This window comes from Monodelphis domestica, chromosome 3 (assembly GCF_027887165.1).
Source record: "Monodelphis domestica isolate mMonDom1 chromosome 3, mMonDom1.pri, whole genome shotgun sequence".
Lineage (NCBI taxonomy): Eukaryota > Metazoa > Chordata > Mammalia > Didelphimorphia > Didelphidae > Monodelphis > Monodelphis domestica.
In genome coordinates, this window is record NC_077229.1 from 457223203 (window position 1) to 457240014 (window position 16812).

Sequence of the window (16812 nt, forward strand, 5' to 3'; positions counted from 1 at the left end):
ATTATAAAGAATGTTGTATTAAAGGTAGAGAACTAAAGAGATGTTCCTACCAAGGTGTTTCTATGAAGCAGGAAGCCAAAAAAAAAGAGCTCCTAAAAAACTCTTCAGTTTAATTTACTTCCACCAGAACAATCTAGATTTCTTGGTGATGTTCTAGAACCCAATAAGTTTTACTGTTTAAAATTATCTTTGCCAAGGTTGAAGGATTTGCTACATCTGTAAAAATTTTGACAAATATCCATCAGTTCATAGGTTTTTTTATGTTATATAGCAACTTATGTGAAATATGATAGTGGGTTTGTTTGCTATTGTAATTAAATGGGCTATTGTGAATTTTGGGGACTTTAGTACTTCTTTGAATGTGTATTATCTACTGTATTACTGTTTTATTCTGAAAATCATTTGTACTCACACGTGGCTGACACAGTGGGCCATTGATTGTAAACAATATATTTTTGCTTTTTTAAACTTTTTTATTATTGTTTTTCCTTGCATGTGCAATATAGCATCTGAGTTTTATTTTTTCTCTCCTTTTTGTATTTGAAGCACATGTCAACAGAATTGAGATTTTTTCTTTAGCTTTTTTGATTTTTTCAGTAATATAAGTTTAAAATACATTTGTTCTAATATTCATGCATACCCAAAAGCTTTAGACTATAAAAATGATGCCCTTGATTGTTTAAAAGAATTATGGGACTTTGCTTCATGATTCTGTCTGATTCTAGAAGAAGGGAATGTACAAAAGAGTCACTGTACAGTGCTAAAGAAGCACAGAGCACCTGCATAGTGCCTATGGAGCACAAGGTCAAGGAGACCAGATCCCAGTGGGGTTGATGTAATTTTGAGCCAAGACAAGAGGACTTGAACTTGTTTGGGGTTCAAGGTTGCAGCTGTGTTAAATGCAGGACTTCCTTGAGCCACATTCTATCAAGCACCTCCTTTTCGCTGCATGTAGGCTTCCATTTGCTGCTGAAATCTAGTCCCTTTTCTGTCTTTCATAGTGTGTCAAACTTTATTAGTCCTGGCTACTGATTGGGTAGTGCATAATTTCTTAAAGCATTTTAATTGGGCTCTGATTCAAGGACCTGTTATAGATTTGTTTTTCCTTTTCTTAGATATTTTTAGACATAAGACTTTTACATTTTGTATTTCATCCCCAAGTTATTTTTCCTTTATTTAGATTTTTTTGTTGTTTTCTTTTACAAATTGATTCATATACCTCATAACTCAGCCATGCATCCCTGAGTGCTCCCTGTGTTTGTTATTATTCACCTCAAGGGGGCTAAGTTATTATGAACTTTGATTTAAATTTGAGCAATTTTAGGATAAGAAACTTGCTACCTCCCAGAATCCAGAATGCATCATGAAGATAGATGCTTGCAGAGACCAAATGCTGCACCAAAAGATCCAGAGTGAATTTTGGGATGTGAATTGAACTACCAAGGATTGAAATGACTTTGTTTTGTATGTATATTCTTATGCCAAGGAGGACTGCCCCCAAATTGGCTTTTTGTTAACCTAGTACTCATTTTTGTTCTTTTTCCCCCCTTTTATCCACAATTACTGCAATTTTAAAGTTGTTTCCATGATCCTTTTGGGGAGACTGGTCTCCCAAAAGATCACAGGGGGAGTTGTATAAATGGAGATTTTGAACCTTTGACTTAATTCCCCAGAAGTTCTTAATATTTATCACATTATTGGTATTTAACTGGCTGTAACTCCTCCCATGCTCTTTTTTTTCTTCACATAACCAGGCTGAGTTCAGGTACTTCCTTTTAGTTATTATTATTAAACCTTTTAAAATATAATAGTTATTGTTAATTTTATTCTTTACAAGAGAGGGGAATAAGAGAAATTTGAAACATAATTTGAGTTTAAAATGTCCATGGGACATTCAGTTTGAAATGTCCAGTGAGAGACTGGAGAGGTTAGAGCTACACAAATAGATCTGAGAATCATAAGCATGAAGAATGGAATCTACAAAATCTGGTAAGATTATCAACTGACACAGAATGGAGGGAGAAAAGGGCTGAGGATAGCCTTGGGAAATACCATTAGCATGACCTGAACAGAGATCCAGCAAAGGAAACTGAACAGTTGTGTAATTAGAATTTTGTACCCCTTGAACTACATTTCCCAGCATGCCTCTTTCATCCCCAGTTTGCATCCCTACATTTTGTAGATAAGTTTCTTTAACCCCACCCTCTCTCTCTTTTCCTGCTTTTGATGTCCAGGTAAACTTCTCTTTACTGGCAGTTTTACTTTCCTCGACTTCAAGTGATTATTAATAAATCTTATAAAATATAATACTTGGAGTGATTGGATATTAATTTTTAATCTTACACAGTCAAGGGGAAAATGAGGAGAGTCGAGCATGAAAAAGGTTAAAGACGAGGACTGAGACAAGGCCATTAGATTTGGTTATTAAGAGATCATTGCTGACTTTGGAGCAGTAGTTTCAGCTGAATGAGGTCAGCAGCTAAATTGAAGAGGGAAGAGGAAGAGAAAAACCCAGGGATAGGCTACAAGAGGAAAAGGGCCAAACATCACCCCCAGCTTCCTGTGGCCCTTCTAAAGTTAGTTCATGCTTGTGGATGAGTTTTCATATATTTTAATCCCCATTATGTTTTTTAGTGCTGTGTGTGGTGTTTGAGTTGTGCTGACGAGAACACCATATTTTTAATCAGCTTGAAATACCATCGTCTTCCTCGTTGACCAACAAACCTAAAACCCCAGCTTTTTATCTGATGGTATGGTAAGGACTATGTAAAAAGTCATTATGCTAGAAGATCATTATCAGAGTACAGACTTTCTGTTATGACAAGTCCCCCCCAATCCCTTGGGTCTCCAGGATTCTTTTTTTAAACCCTCACCTTCCGTCTTGGGAGTCAATACTGTGCATTGGTTCCAAGGCAGAAGAGTGGTAAGGGCTAGGCCATGGCGGTTAAGTGACTTGTCCAGGGTCACACAGCTAAGAAGTGTCTGAAGTCATATTTGAAGCCAGGACCTCTCATCTCTAGGCCTGATTCTCAATACACTGAGCTACCCAGCTTCCCCCTCCAGGATTCTTAAGGATCTGATCATTTTAAAAATAAAAATTTTGAGGGTTCCATTTAAAGAATAAGACTAAAGTGAAGGATTACTCAGACACTTTTTAGATGAAAAATTTTATTGTAAGGATTATGTTATGATCTTGGTCTCTCCTTCTTGCCTTTGTACAAAGCCAGAAGTGAAACATTGGCTACTTTTACAACCTTGAATCGGACTCCAGGAATATCACCAACAGCGTGACCCTTTCGACCAAAGCCAGCCACTAACACTTCATCATTTTCCTGGAATAAAAAATAGAAAATTAACACATGCAAGAACGTGTTTAAATTTATATATCTACCAAATTACAACTATGTTTTAACTCAGCTATACCAACAAATTAAAGGGATATTACCAGTTCTCCTAAGAACATTAATTTTCATTCAGAAGAAAAACAAAATCCCAATCAACGAGATTTCCAGCACTTACTTTCAAATAAACATTGAAAAACCAAACAGTTTATTTGAATGGTTTTATATCTATTTGCATTTCCATCAATAGATAATACAGGATATTGTGAATTTTAAAACTACTCCACCCTACTCAGACAGTACTTTAGAAGATCTGATTTAGCTATCTCCTGATTAGTAACAATGGAGATACTTGGTTTAACAGAATCAGGTCTTGGGAACTCTACATTGCTCCACTCTACTTAGTTTAACAAGGTCAGGAATGTCTGCACCATACTCAAGGATTAAGTATCTGAGAAGATGGCCTTCAACAGACATGTGCAGAAACAGCTGACAGACCTCTGGGCTGTCCTAAGTCAAGCTAAGCTATCATTAATACAGATGAGACACAGGAAAGTGACGTAAAACCATCTATGTAAGGCATGTCACTTCCTCCCTTCTCTCTCTTCTCCCAGAGAGGCATCTCTGGCTGGCAGCATGCTAAGCATTCCGACACCTTGGTGTGGTGGCAGCTATTTGTCTGGGTTTTGGCGGTGAGTTTTCCCTTGAGCTAATTCAGGTTCAGGCATCTTGGCTGAGCCCTCTTGGAGTTCAGGCTGATTCCTTCCTCCTTCACACGCCAAACCCTTACTTTCTAGATCCCCTAATCTTCCTGCACAGTACAAGCCAGTTGGGAGAAATCCTTCACTCTTTCCCTCTCCCTTCTTCTTAATTTCTTTCCACTATATTAATTAAATCACCATAAAATTTCAGACTAACTTGGGTATTTCTATTTCATTATTTGGGATATCCATGGCAACCAATAATTAATATAAGCTAGGTCACAATGCTAAAATTATCCTTTATAATATAAAAAATTATTAACAGTTTTTACTAAACAAACATGTATGCTCATCCTGGGCTGAGTACCACCTGTACAGTAGCATTATTGGTTTTGTTAATTGGTTACTCTTCTACCGAATAATTTTTTTTCGATTACAAAATCAAAATGCTATCTAAATGGAAGTAAAATGACCCGTTTCCCCAACAACTATCTACTCATAACCCTTTTTGTTTAAAAATAAATTACCTCAATAAAGTTCAAGCAGCCATCATTAGGAACAAAAGCTGTGATTTTCTTGCCATTCTTGATCAGCTGGACTCTCACACACTTCCTGATGGCAGAATTGGGCTGCTTGGCCTCCACACCCCTGAAATTAATTATGTTTAAAAATGTAATCACTTAATTGGGAACTTTCCTTCCATCTTCTTTAGGATTAGAGCAAAATCTCAACTAACCATCATTGTAAGAATGGAGAACTCGGGGTACTAAAAGGTTAACATGAAATCCTGTTTTTACCTTTGTTATTAAAAATGTAAAACATTCGCATCTACTTTCTCAAGGAAACCATAACTTTTACATAGTGCTTTATGGTTTACAGAGTGCTTTGCTTCATGCTATAAACTAGGGAATATTTCCATTTTACAAAGAAACTGAGGCTGGAGATAAAAGTGGATTTGCTTATCAGAATCAGTTCCTCACTGAGGTAGCCAGGACTTTGGATACCTAACCCAGTGCTGTGTTTGCACTGTTGTATACACAAAGTGAAAGAACGCTGAGCTGCTGACAGAAGTGATAGTCTTTAGGATGAAAATTGCAAACTATTCATAGAACAGGTTGAAGTGGCTTGTAGACCATACAATCAAACTCTCTTTTAACAGGTCAAGAAACTGAGTCTCATGAAAAAGCTAGAGCTCAAATCTAGCCCTGTAAATCTAAACCCAGTAATATTGTTTCCACTGTGCCAAGCCGTGTCATTCCTACCCAAAGAACGAAGTTCCAAAAAAAAATAATAATAACAACATTTGGACAGGAGTGTCTTGCCTATCACTTATTCCCTGTGGACAAATCACTTAACTCCCTCTAGATCTGTTTCTCTCCAAGTAATTCTAGAGGATCTCCTATGGGCCGTCTCAGCTCTCTATAATACTAGGGAAAGGCATGAGTTTCGCTTTTTTTTTTTTTAAACACTTACCTTCTACAGAAGAGCGGTAAGGGCTAGGCAATGGGGGCCAAGTGACTTGCCCAGGGTCACACAGCTAGGAAGTATCTGATGCCAGATTTGAACCTAAGGACCTCCAGTCTCTAGACCTGGCTTTCAGTCCACTGAGCCATCCAGCTGCCCCCAAAGGCAAAGAGTTTCATAGGCAAAGTTCCCTGGAGCTTTGGGGTGGGAGATGGGGAGGAGTCATGAGAGAAAGTTAAGCTAAAAGGGCAGTCCTGGTGCACCCTATAGGGCAGGATTAGACACCCAGAGAGGTAGGGAAAGGGCCTGGGCAGAGGCAGGAAGCAAGGAAAAAAGGATTTCTTTCTCTAAGGGGCCCTGTGGGGCATCACCTGAGGAATGAACATTCTTGTCATTCAATGGCTAAGGCAGGGTCAGAGCTATGCTTCGGAGACTCAGCTTTTGGCAGTGTCTGAAAGCAGGAAGGTTGGTTAGGCAAGGAGGCAGTGAAGAAGCTGGACTCAGGAGTCAGAAGGTCCCCAGTGTGGATCCAGGTTTAGACCCTGACTGATTGTGAGGCCCCAGGCAGGCTGCTGAAAGAGCAACTAGGAGAGGATGAGCAGCTAAGATCCCAGTTTGGCTCTCGGCTGTCCTCTCACCTGTCCCCCCTATCCTTCCAAAGATCCACCCCTGCCAAGCCTGAGCCTTGTGCTCTGTCTGGGGTGTGCAGCCTCTGCGTCTAAAGGCTGGGGGAAAGGACAAGACCTGCTTAAGGAGGTCCACTCCAGATTTACATCACATGACCTCAAGATTGGGCCCATTGCTACCAGGCCATCTTTTCACAAGTTCAAATGAACTCCCTAGGTGGACTTGGTGTATAAAGCTCTGGAACCCCAGTCAGGAACTCCTCAGTTCAAATTTGGCCTCAGACATTTACTAGCTGTGTGACCTTGGGCAAGTCCCTTCCCCGCTTTGCCTTAATCGGCTGGAAAAGGACTGCCCTGGCATACTGCGATCCACAGGACCAGGAATGAACAATTAACTCTCCCTATCACTGGCCAGCGGCTCTCCCAAAACCTTTTCAGCCCTCTTCCAAACTCCCATGACTCCTCGCCTTTCTCTCCTCTCATCTTGACTAAAATTTAACTGAAAAAATGGAGGCCATTCTCCAGGAAATCTCTCTTCTACTTCCGGGGCGAGGGGCAGCCAATCGCCCCTCCCCCACCCACACTCCCCTGCAGCTTCTCTACCCCACAACACAGGGCAAGAACAGGCATCTAGGCTTCCTTCCCTCCACTTCCCCCCACGCTCCCTTTCTCCTTCTCTCCTTGGCTCCTGTCCATGAGGAAGCTTCCTACAGTGCGTGTCTTCAACTCCTTTCTTCTCTTCTTAAAACCAAACACTCTTCAGAGCCTCCAACCCGATCACACCAACAAAACTGCTATTCTCTCGGCCATTTTCTTGCCTGGGACTCTTCTTGATGCCATTTAAGGTTTTCTGGGCAAAGATACTGGAGGGGTTTGCCATGTCCTTCTCCAGTTCATTTTACAGATGAGGAACCGAAGCCAATAGGGTGAAGTGACTTGCCCAGGGTCACAGGGCTGGTAAGGGTCCGAGGCCAGACTTGAACTCGGGTCTTCCTGACTCCTAGCACTGGGATGGGCAGAAAAATCTATTGCCCCTTCTCAGTCACAGCCCTTCCGGATCTTTTGGCAGCTCAGGATACTGCCGCCGGCCCTCTTCCTGGATGCTCTTTTCTCTCGAGGTTTTGGAGACCCCATGGCCCCTCCTGGGCCCCTCGACGGCCGGCTGACCCCTCTGCTCAGCCTCCTTTTACCTTCCTTCACTCAGTGATCTCCTCAGCCCTCCTAGATTCAATCACCATCTCTGGCAGCTGGTTTTCCATCTCCAGCTCTCATCCCCTCCTCCCCCACCCCCTCTGCTTTCCTATCTCCAGCTGCCTTTGGACCTCTCCGGAGATGCTAGACAGCTCACACAGGTAAACCCACCCAGGCCCAATCTGAACTGAGGCCCTCTCTGCTTCCCACCAAGCCTCCGGCCTCCTGGCTTGCAATCTCGGTGTCACCCTCAGCATCCCCATCCCCCCAACTCTTACACAAGCCCTTCTCCCTGGAGATGCTGACCCGGCCAACAGCCCCTCACCTCCATACAACCCGACTCTTGCGGGAACCTCCCAAAGATCTGTGCATCTCTGGGCCCTTTCAAGCACTCACACTTTCTCCAGGACGATGCCTTTGGCGTGGGAGGCGCCCCCGAACGGGTTGGCCTTAAGCGCCGTGCCCAGGTGCGCCTTCTTGTACTGCTTGTCGTGCCATTTCTGGTCCCGTCGGTGGCTACGCAGCTTCCGGGCTGTGCGGAGCCCGCGGCACTTGCCTGAGAAGAGGCATTGAGTGATCGAGATTGCGGCCGGGTCCGCAGCCCTCCGGCTCGCCCCTCCCCAGGCTCTGCTCCCGGCCGCCTGCACTTACCCATGCTTGGATTGCTGCTACCGCTGCCGCCGGGAGTAGCTTCCGATCAGCTACCGGAGCCGGAGAATGAACGACGCACGCGCAGTGTAGCCTCGCCAGCCTGTCCGAGGACCCCAAGTTCTCTCCCACCCCTTCCCTCTTCGCAGAGTAGTCCAACGCAGGGCCTGAAGCTCCAAAGAGAAAAAAAAAATTTCGGGAAGAATCCGGCAAAACCGCAGAATCTCCCGAGCTGTGTGCAATCTACGAATCCACTTCAGGTGGGGAGGTAAACCCCACCCGAAGTCAAGTAGCTCTTTTGTCTCCAGAATCTTTTCCCAGTAAACCACACCCTCCAAACTCGGGACCTTCAGCTTGCGAGGCTGACTACCTACAGTGCCAAAGCTGAAGTGGATGTCTATTGTCTGGGGAAGTGGGACCTTCTTTCGGGGAAAACTCTCCTGTGACAAAGTCAAAACCTGGGGTTTCTACCTCCCAACTAAATAAACTGGGGATTTCTAGATTTCCACGTTGACACACCTTACACTGGTGTGGGCTGTTACCAGGGGTATTGGTGAGGCTCAGTGTTTGCTGCCTGTATGTGGTGGACAGAGCCTACCTGGGAGTCAGAAGATGTGAAGAGGGAGTTCAAAGAATGATTGACATCTCATCTCTGATGATTAACTCTTTTGGATAAGCCACTTGTCTTATGAGCCTGTTTTCTGATTGTAAAACAGGATTGCAGGCCTCTTTCAGCTGAATCTGACATGCTACTATCTACTGGCTAAGTGATGAAAAGCTAAGCAAAGCAATCCATACATTGGAATTCCCCAGATAAAATAATAGGTTGGTACCCCAAGCAAAAATCTAGAGCTCAATAGGTAAACCAACCACGTGGTTGAAGAGAGGGAAGAAACTTGTTCAAGGTCTCACAGGTATTAGGAAATAGATCTGGGAATAAGACTCAGATCCTTCAACTCTAAATCGCTTTCTCATGTTGGAATACTGTTTTTAATACCAACAATTATATAGCTTTCACCTGCATCATTACATTTGATCCTTGTAGCAGTACAATTGGCAGGACAGACTTTTTATTTTAGGAGAAATCAGACCCAGAAGTTATTTCAAGCAGATATTAAGGGGGGAGGGTAGGAACTGATTTTTATATATCAGTACCTGAGGTCATTTAACTCCAACCCATTTTATAGTTGAGAAAACTTGAGGTCCAAAGTAGCTTGCCTGTTGTCCAAAAGGCAAGTAAATAGCACTTCATTATGCTATTTTTCCTGACTCCCAAAGGCTTTTTCCAAGACATAGAACTGATTTCAGTATTGTCAACATGGAATCTAGAAGTCCCCAAACTTGTAGCTTAGAAAGATTTAGATATTCCCCAGTTTTATTTATCTCAGAGGTGAAAGCCTCGGGTTTGAGCCTGTTCCTATGACAATCCACAATCTACTTCAAATGCGGGCAAAGCCCAAGCTAAAATGACTTTTTGTTACAATAGGCAGCAAGTCAGTTGTTTGGCTGTGACATACTGGGAGAGGCTTCTGGAGGATCGGCTTAGACTTAGCCCCCATCTCAAGTGGACTGTGGATTCTCACAGCAACAGGCTCAAACCTGAGGCTTTCATCTCATAGGGCAATCACTAAATTTTTCTAAGCTACAAGTATGGGGACTTCTAGATTCCATGCTGACAGCATCCTATCATAATAAATGAGATGACAACCAAAGATGCTACTCTGCAATACCTTTACAAAGGTGTTTTGTAGTTACTTGTAAATTCCTGGCTTACTGTATACCTTAAGACCATAAACTGAGCTTAACTTTTATTACGCACCTGTCATGAGCAGCACTGTAGTGGACTGAGTCAGTGAGACCTAGCTTCAAAATGTAAAAAATAGACTCGAATACAGAACAATCCCCACAAGCCTTTGCTCCACTTCCCCAAAATGCTTTGTAGTCTCACGGGAATTCTGAGGTGGGCTGAGATCGAGGAAGAATTTAAGCTGGTGGCAAAGGTTTTTGGGCTCTTTTGGACTTTCATTTTGGAGCAGAGGCATCTCTTCCATGATGTGAGGTTATTTTGTCTAGGCCTCTGGCCTAGGCACATGTTTCTTACTTGTATATTCTTTAATCTTTAATAAACCTCTAAAAAATATAATACTCCTTGCAGAGAGAAACAAATTTCTACCTGCCTGTCTTCAATATTCCTAAATTTTAATCTTTACAAAGTCCTGCCTCTTAACTAGTTGTGTTGATCACAGGTGGTAAATGTTTAAAATCCCAGTTTCCCACAAGCATTAAGAGAAAGAACTTCTACAAATCATATTTATTCTCCTTTCCCCACTCCCCTTTGGGGGTACTAAAAACAAAATTGAAACTTAAAACAGTATTTCTCAACCAAGTATCTAAAATGTGGAATTGGAGTCATCTCTAGGGTTAGTCTTTAGCATCACTGTTAGCTTTTAGCTTTCCCAATTTCAGGGAAGCATATCCAAAGGGTTAAATATTGTTAATACTGAAGTTTCTTACTGACAAGAATGATCATTTCAGCTGTTGACAAGTATTGTTATTCAACTTGGCACCAGAAAAAAAAGCTGCTAGGCTTTGGCCCAAAGAACTGATTTGGGTATCAGAGAAAAAGAATATAAATATTGGTTTCACCAGTGTTTACCAAATTCAAGATTTATAAAACACACGCCCTACCTGTTCTCTATGCTTTAACACCTCCTGCATAAAATGTAAATTTCCCTCAAATAGGAGCCGATTTCCCCATTTATAGCCACTTGATCTCATCCAGAATATGTATGTGCTTAGTATTTAAGAAACTTTGGCATTTGCTCCCACCATTCATACTGAAAAATCACTGGATTTGGAGGGCTTCTCTACTTGCTATGTGTGACTATGGGCAAATCATGAAGACCCTTAATCCAAGCTACAACCATGTGATCCCTAACTCCCAAAATACTTCTCATGATACTCACATGGTCTTCAAAGCATTGCTATCCTGACTTGAAATTAAGTTTTTCTATTTAAAAAAGCCCAGTTAATATTTTTAAAATGTTCAATTCTCAATCTGGGGCATTTCATTCCTCCTTAGTACTTGTAATGAAAACAGTTCAATGTCTAGTTCAAATGTTTAGGATATCTACTTAAAAATCTGAACCAACCTAAAATGTTTTAAAGTTTGGCTTGGCTTGTATTGTGTTGTATTCCTCTAGTAGAATATAATCCACTGAGGGCAGGAGCTATTCAATCCTGTATTTGTATCCTCAGCACCCAGCACCAGTAGGTGCTTAATAAATGCTTATCACTAATCTTATTACTTATCACTGAACTACTACCAAGACAGGCATAACTTGATATTCCAACTCTCAAGAATTATCTTATGAGAGAAAAAAGTCACACATATTACATGAAAATTTTTTACTATGATAAAGGCATCACACAATTTTTATGATCTTGGTCTTTCCTTCTTGCCTTTGTACAAGGCCAGAAGAGAAACATTTGCAACTTTTACAACTTTGAAGCGGACTCCAGGAATATCACCAACAGCGTGACCTTTCCGACCAAATCCAGCAACCAAAACTTCATCGTTTTCCTGAAAGACAAAATATATCTCGTTTAATTACAATAGACCAAAGATAATCACACTGTGTTCTTCAAATGTATTCCACCTTTATTGTGGGGAAAATGCTGAATAAAGAATAAAAATGGATGTTTACATCACTAGAAATACTCACCTCAATAAAGTTCAAGCAGCCATCATTGGGAACAAAGGCAGTGATTTTTTTGCCGTTCTTAATTAGCTGGACTCTCACACACTTCCGAATGGCAGAATTGGGCTGCTTAGCCTCCACACCACTAAAATAAAATACACACAAATTGAGTCATTTTAGTCCAAAGACATAGACTAGCTTAGATCAATATAACAATTTATCAAAGATCCTGAAAACCAAATGTAAAAATAAAAAACATTGTACCCCCCAATTAAGGCAAATCAAATTTCACATTAGAGATACATTCTTTTAAAAATTCATTGTTTCAATTTAAATCAACTGGATTCTTTTCTGTGGAAAAAAATAGGGGGGCAGCTAGGTAGCTCAGTGGATTGAGTCAAGCCTATAGATAGGAGGTCCTGGGTTCAAATCTGACCCTAGACACTACCTAGCTGTGCAACCCTGGGCAAATCACTTCACCCCCAATGCCTAGCCCTTACCACTCTTCTGCCTTGGAACCAATAGCCAGTATTGATTCTAAGACAGATGGTAAGGGTTTTATTAGAGAAAAAAAAATTAGGATTCTTACTTATAAATTGAGTTTTAAGACCTAGTCTGTTAAGGTGACTCTAAATGTATTCTCTCTGGATCTGTTCTACTACTTGTGAAATCTATTGCCCAAGCAGCCTTCCTCTCCTAAAACTATGGACTCCACTGAATTTTACTTGTTGACCAGTGGCTCAATTACTTGCATATATCCCCCATCAGAGTGAACTCCTTCAAAGATTCTTAGCATAGGCACTTAAGCCACAGCGCTTAGTATATTAGAGGAAAACATTAACCCCAAATTTCCCAACTCCAAAGAAATTTTTTTCTATCCACTTTGCCAGACCATCTCTCAAAGTTAATTTATGAGTTATGACAACTTTATAATAGATGGAAAAGGTAAGATCAGACCTATGCACATAAGGTAAATTATTTCATTTACACAGTTTATACATTTAATTGTATAGAAGTATCCATCTTCTTCCCACTTACACTTTTTCCAAGACAATCCCTTTTGCATGAGATGCTCCTCCAAAAGGGTTGGCCTTCAGGGCAGTGCCCAAATGGGCTTTCTTGTACTGTTTGTCATGCCACTTTTGGTCTCTTCTATGGCTTCGAAGCTTTCTGGCAGTACGAAGACCTCGGCACTTACCTAAAAAAGAACATAGAATTCAAGCTCAAAAAAGATCTTCAAGTCTTTTGGCATGTAACAATTCAAAGTTTGAAGAAAGTGGTGTGACCCTTATAATATTGAACAGGATGTCTATTGGCCTAAATTTCAACCCTGGCTGTACATCAATGAGTTCTACATCTATCATCTTTGGCAGTTCAGTCTTTGGTTCTACCATTTGCAAAGTGCAAAGGTCGGAATAGATGATTTTTAATGTTACAAATTATTTTTTCCATATGGTTCCTCTTCCCAAATAATTCTGTGTTCTATATGAACTGAGCCCATTTCTTTTTATTTTATATCAATAACTGCCACATGGTAGGCCTTCAATCCTCACTGTTTCACAAACACAAAAAAATGTCTCTGTAGCTTGGAATTCCCTATTCCTCACACCTGGAATATTTTTCCACATCTTGTCCTCCAAAGTTTCCTTCTAGATTCAGCTACTCTATATAGCTAATTTCTATATAATTTATACTAAAGTCTTTTTCTAGTTCACCAGCTGTTGATGCTTTACATTTAGGAGGAATTCCTTAAGTCTTAACTCAAGTTTAGGTTTACTTTTTTACTTTCTTTGTATCCCTACTTATTTAGCACAAATTTCTGGCAGTAAATGCTTAAAAACTTAAGTAATAAACGTCTTTTGGTTGACTGATATGACTCTCACCCCAACACATACGCTGTGAATTTGTTACAAGATCTGGCAAATGCTTATAATGGAGGGGTGTGTGTGTGTGTGGAGAGGATTGCCTTTCGTCTCTTAATGTAAGCCGTCCTGGCACTTGAGAAACCTAAGAAAAAAAGCCCAGCACCACCGAGGCAAAATCACTTGATGCCTATTGCGTACAAAACACTGTCATTTACTAGAGGAGAGAAAGCAAAAAAACAAAAACAAAAAATCTGGCTTAAATAAGATACAGTCCTGCCTACTAGAAGTTTGATAATAGTAATTGAATTTTCAGTTGCCGTGCCAAGGCCTAAACTACTTAAAAGGCCATCTCTTTTCCTGTCCAAGTGGGTGTCCTGATTTAAGAAAAATGTACAAATGAACCATGGTTAACGCTGTCCCTGCTCGCGGGAGGCAATTTTGGGGGAATGGGAGGAGCACCACGACTACACATATCGTCCCGGAGTCTCACCCTGATCGAATCACCGAGGCCCCGAGACCAAGGTGGCCCGACCCGGCCCCAATCTTCCTTCCCCGCCGCGGCCTCTCGCCACATGCCACGGACGCCGACCCATTTGCTCCCTTGGCTCTTCCCCACCCTCTATGTCGAGATTCTCATGGTCCCCTGTCCCGCAGAGCCCACGACTCCCCGGCCTCTCGGACCCCGTGGGGCTGCCACTACTCACCCATGCTGTCGCCGTCAGGGCCGAGAGAACAGAGAGAAAGAAGGAAGGAAGCGAAAACCCACAAACCCCTGCGGCCGCCAGCTCAATTGAGGACCCTACTTGTGGCTGTCCTCGCCAAGCCTGAAAGAAATCGCTTTATAATTATTTAGGAAGACGTCCGATGGATTTACTTTCGGGAGCCAGGACTCGAATCTTTTCTGTAAAAAAAAAAAATTCTAAAGGGAGCGAATCAGAAGAGAAACTACAGTTCTTCAAAGGCTGTCGGGTGAGCCTGTGAAGACCCCCCTCTCGGGGCGCATGCGCTCAGTGAAGGCCTTGCCAGGTTCCGAAGCTAGTTGGAGCCTGGCGGAAGCGGGAGCCACGTGGATGCAAGGACCACCAAATTGAGAAGTACCGACACAGCTAAGGGAAAAGTGTCAAGTCTGCAGTGTGTGAGGAAAGATGATGCAAACGATACAATTATTTCTATGCAAACGATACAATTATTTCTAAACTGCTTCCCCTCAGCCTACAAGCAAATCCAGGGTTTTATTTTTTAAAAATCTACCCCTGGAATTAGGTATTTAGTGAAAATAAATATATAACCCAGTGGAATTGCTTGTCAGCCCGGGAAGAGGAGAGCGAGAGATCATGAATTGTGTAACCATGGAAAGATACTTGAAAAAAATAATTTAAAAAATCTTCCCTTAATCCCTTTCTCCCTCAAGCTGTTCTTCTTTTGTTCCCCCATCCTCACCCTTTTAACTTCCTTATTTCCCCTTTTCTACCCTCTGTGATTTGCCCTCAGAGCCACCGCCTCTCCCCCATAACTCTGTCTCTTCCTAATGATCAAATGTGCTTTATGTGTTTTGACCTTTCCTAGACTAATCTGTTTTACTGTATCAACGTGGAATCTAGAAGCCCCCGGTTTATTTAGTTTGGAGGTAGAAACCCCAGATTTTGACCTTGTCCCTGGAGAGTTTTCTCCCTGAGGAAAGGTCCTCTGGTTAATAAACTTCATTTTCCCCACCTCTTTTCTGTTCTTAAACACTCCACAATTATGATGTTTGAAAACATGATTATCCCTGGAAGACATTTTATCTTGGGCCATCTCATCTCATCTCATAAACTGGAACAGGAAGGTGACAATTTATTCCTTGCGTTCTACTGCAAAATGCAGCCACCTAGATATTGGCACCTCAAATTCAGGCCTCAGTTTCTTCATCTGTAAAAGCAGAAGTTTTGAAATAGAAGTTCTTTAGTTTTTCTTCTTTCTCTTAATACTACAATGGTATGACCCTATTTCCAAAACTGTCTATTCACCCCCATCCCTAAAACCTGGTATCTCCCAAATTCAACAATGTAAGATTTTGTAGAGGTCCAGAATAGAAAGCAATCAGATTTTGAATTGAGACCATCAGTAACTTCAGAGGGGAGTTTTAGTTAAGAGAAGGTGTGGGAAAAGAGATTTCCAAGGGTGGAAGAAGTGAGGAGGCAATTTTGGGGGTAATAATTTTGTAAAAAGTGAGGAAACTCATAGTTTGAGGGTATAAGTAGGATCAAGTGAGGATTTTTAAGGATTAAGGATATATATATATATATATAGATAGATAGATAGATAGATAGATAGATAGATAGATAGATAGATAGATAGATAGATATACATATGCCTTTTTGAAGACACAAAGGAAGGAACCAGTAGACTGGGAAAGAATTGAGGTTATAGAGCAAGAGGGGATGACTATTGGGGAAATCTGTTGAAAAGGATTATAACCAAAATTCATATAAGGAATACAGGAGGCAGACAATGAAAGTAAACCAAGGGCTGATATCTGGAAAATAATAGCATAACTAACAGATGGTATTTATACAACATTTTTATTGTTGAGTTTTGTCAGATTCTTGGTGAAATCTTTTGGGGGTTTTCTTGGTAAAGATGCTGAGGTGGTTTGCTATTTTCCTCATCATCTTATTTTTTAGAGAAGGAAACTGAGGCAAAATAGGTTAAATATGAACTATATAAACAAATTTATATACATAGTATGTATGTATATATGTATATATGTATATATATATACATACATACTATGTATATAAATTTGTTTATATATGTATGTATATGTGTGTATATATATATATATATATATATATAGAGAGAGAGAGAGAGAGAGAGAGAACCCGTGGTCACACAGCCATTAAGAGTCTGAGGCCATATTTGAACTCAGTTCTTCCTAATTCCAGGTTAGACATTCCATCCATTGTGCCACCTAGGTGCCCCATATAGTACTTTACAATTTGCAAAGTGCTTACAAATATCTCATTTTATCTTCACATCTACACTTCATGTAGGTGGTATTATAATCCCCATTTTATGGTTGAGGAAATGGAGACTAACAGAAGTCAAGTGACTTGCCCAGGGTCAAAGAGCTAGTAAATGCCTGAGACCAAAATTGAATTCAGAACTTCCTGACTCCAGGTCCAATAGAGTACTATATCCACTGTACCACATAGTTCTAGAACTAAGGACAATAGGATGTAAGGTCAGTATGATATAGAATTAGTAATGTATAGTGTCGAGATGGCAAAGAAAGG

At 41.1% G+C, this 16812-nt stretch overlaps 2 protein-coding genes across 2 annotated transcripts; both read right to left on the bottom strand.

The window, feature by feature from the left end:
* Positions 1-3151: 3151 nt before the first annotated feature.
* Positions 3152-8558, bottom strand: LOC100015376 (40S ribosomal protein S23). Its single transcript, XM_007487361.3, has 4 exons — positions 7975-8558; positions 7720-7879; positions 4570-4690; positions 3152-3332 (listed from the first exon to the last, which is right to left on the bottom strand). Exons 1-4 carry the CDS (start codon positions 7976-7978, stop codon positions 3186-3188), a joined length of 432 nt encoding a protein of 143 aa, XP_007487423.1. The 5' UTR covers positions 7979-8558; the 3' UTR covers positions 3152-3185.
* A 2806-nt stretch (positions 8559-11364) lies between these two features.
* Positions 11365-14544, bottom strand: LOC103095046 (40S ribosomal protein S23). The gene is made up of 4 exons (XM_007487357.2): positions 14242-14544; positions 12711-12870; positions 11697-11817; positions 11365-11554 (listed from the first exon to the last, which is right to left on the bottom strand). Exons 1-4 carry the CDS (start codon positions 14243-14245, stop codon positions 11408-11410), a joined length of 432 nt encoding a protein of 143 aa, XP_007487419.1. The 5' UTR covers positions 14246-14544; the 3' UTR covers positions 11365-11407.
* Between the last annotated feature and the right edge of the window lie 2268 nt (positions 14545-16812).

Coding starts and splice junctions, on each gene's coding strand:
- LOC100015376 (XM_007487361.3), bottom strand. Junction 4,691..7,719: donor GGCATCGTCCTGGAGAAAGT/GTGAGTGCTTGA, acceptor AATTAATTTCAG/GGGTGTGGAGGCCAAGCAGC. Junction 3,333..4,569: donor GCTGCTTGAACTTTATTGAG/GTAATTTATTTT, acceptor TTTTTATTCCAG/GAAAATGATGAAGTGTTAGT.
- LOC103095046 (XM_007487357.2), bottom strand. Junction 11,818..12,710: donor GGGATTGTCTTGGAAAAAGT/GTAAGTGGGAAG, acceptor ATTTTATTTTAG/TGGTGTGGAGGCTAAGCAGC. Junction 11,555..11,696: donor GCTGCTTGAACTTTATTGAG/GTGAGTATTTCT, acceptor TTTGTCTTTCAG/GAAAACGATGAAGTTTTGGT.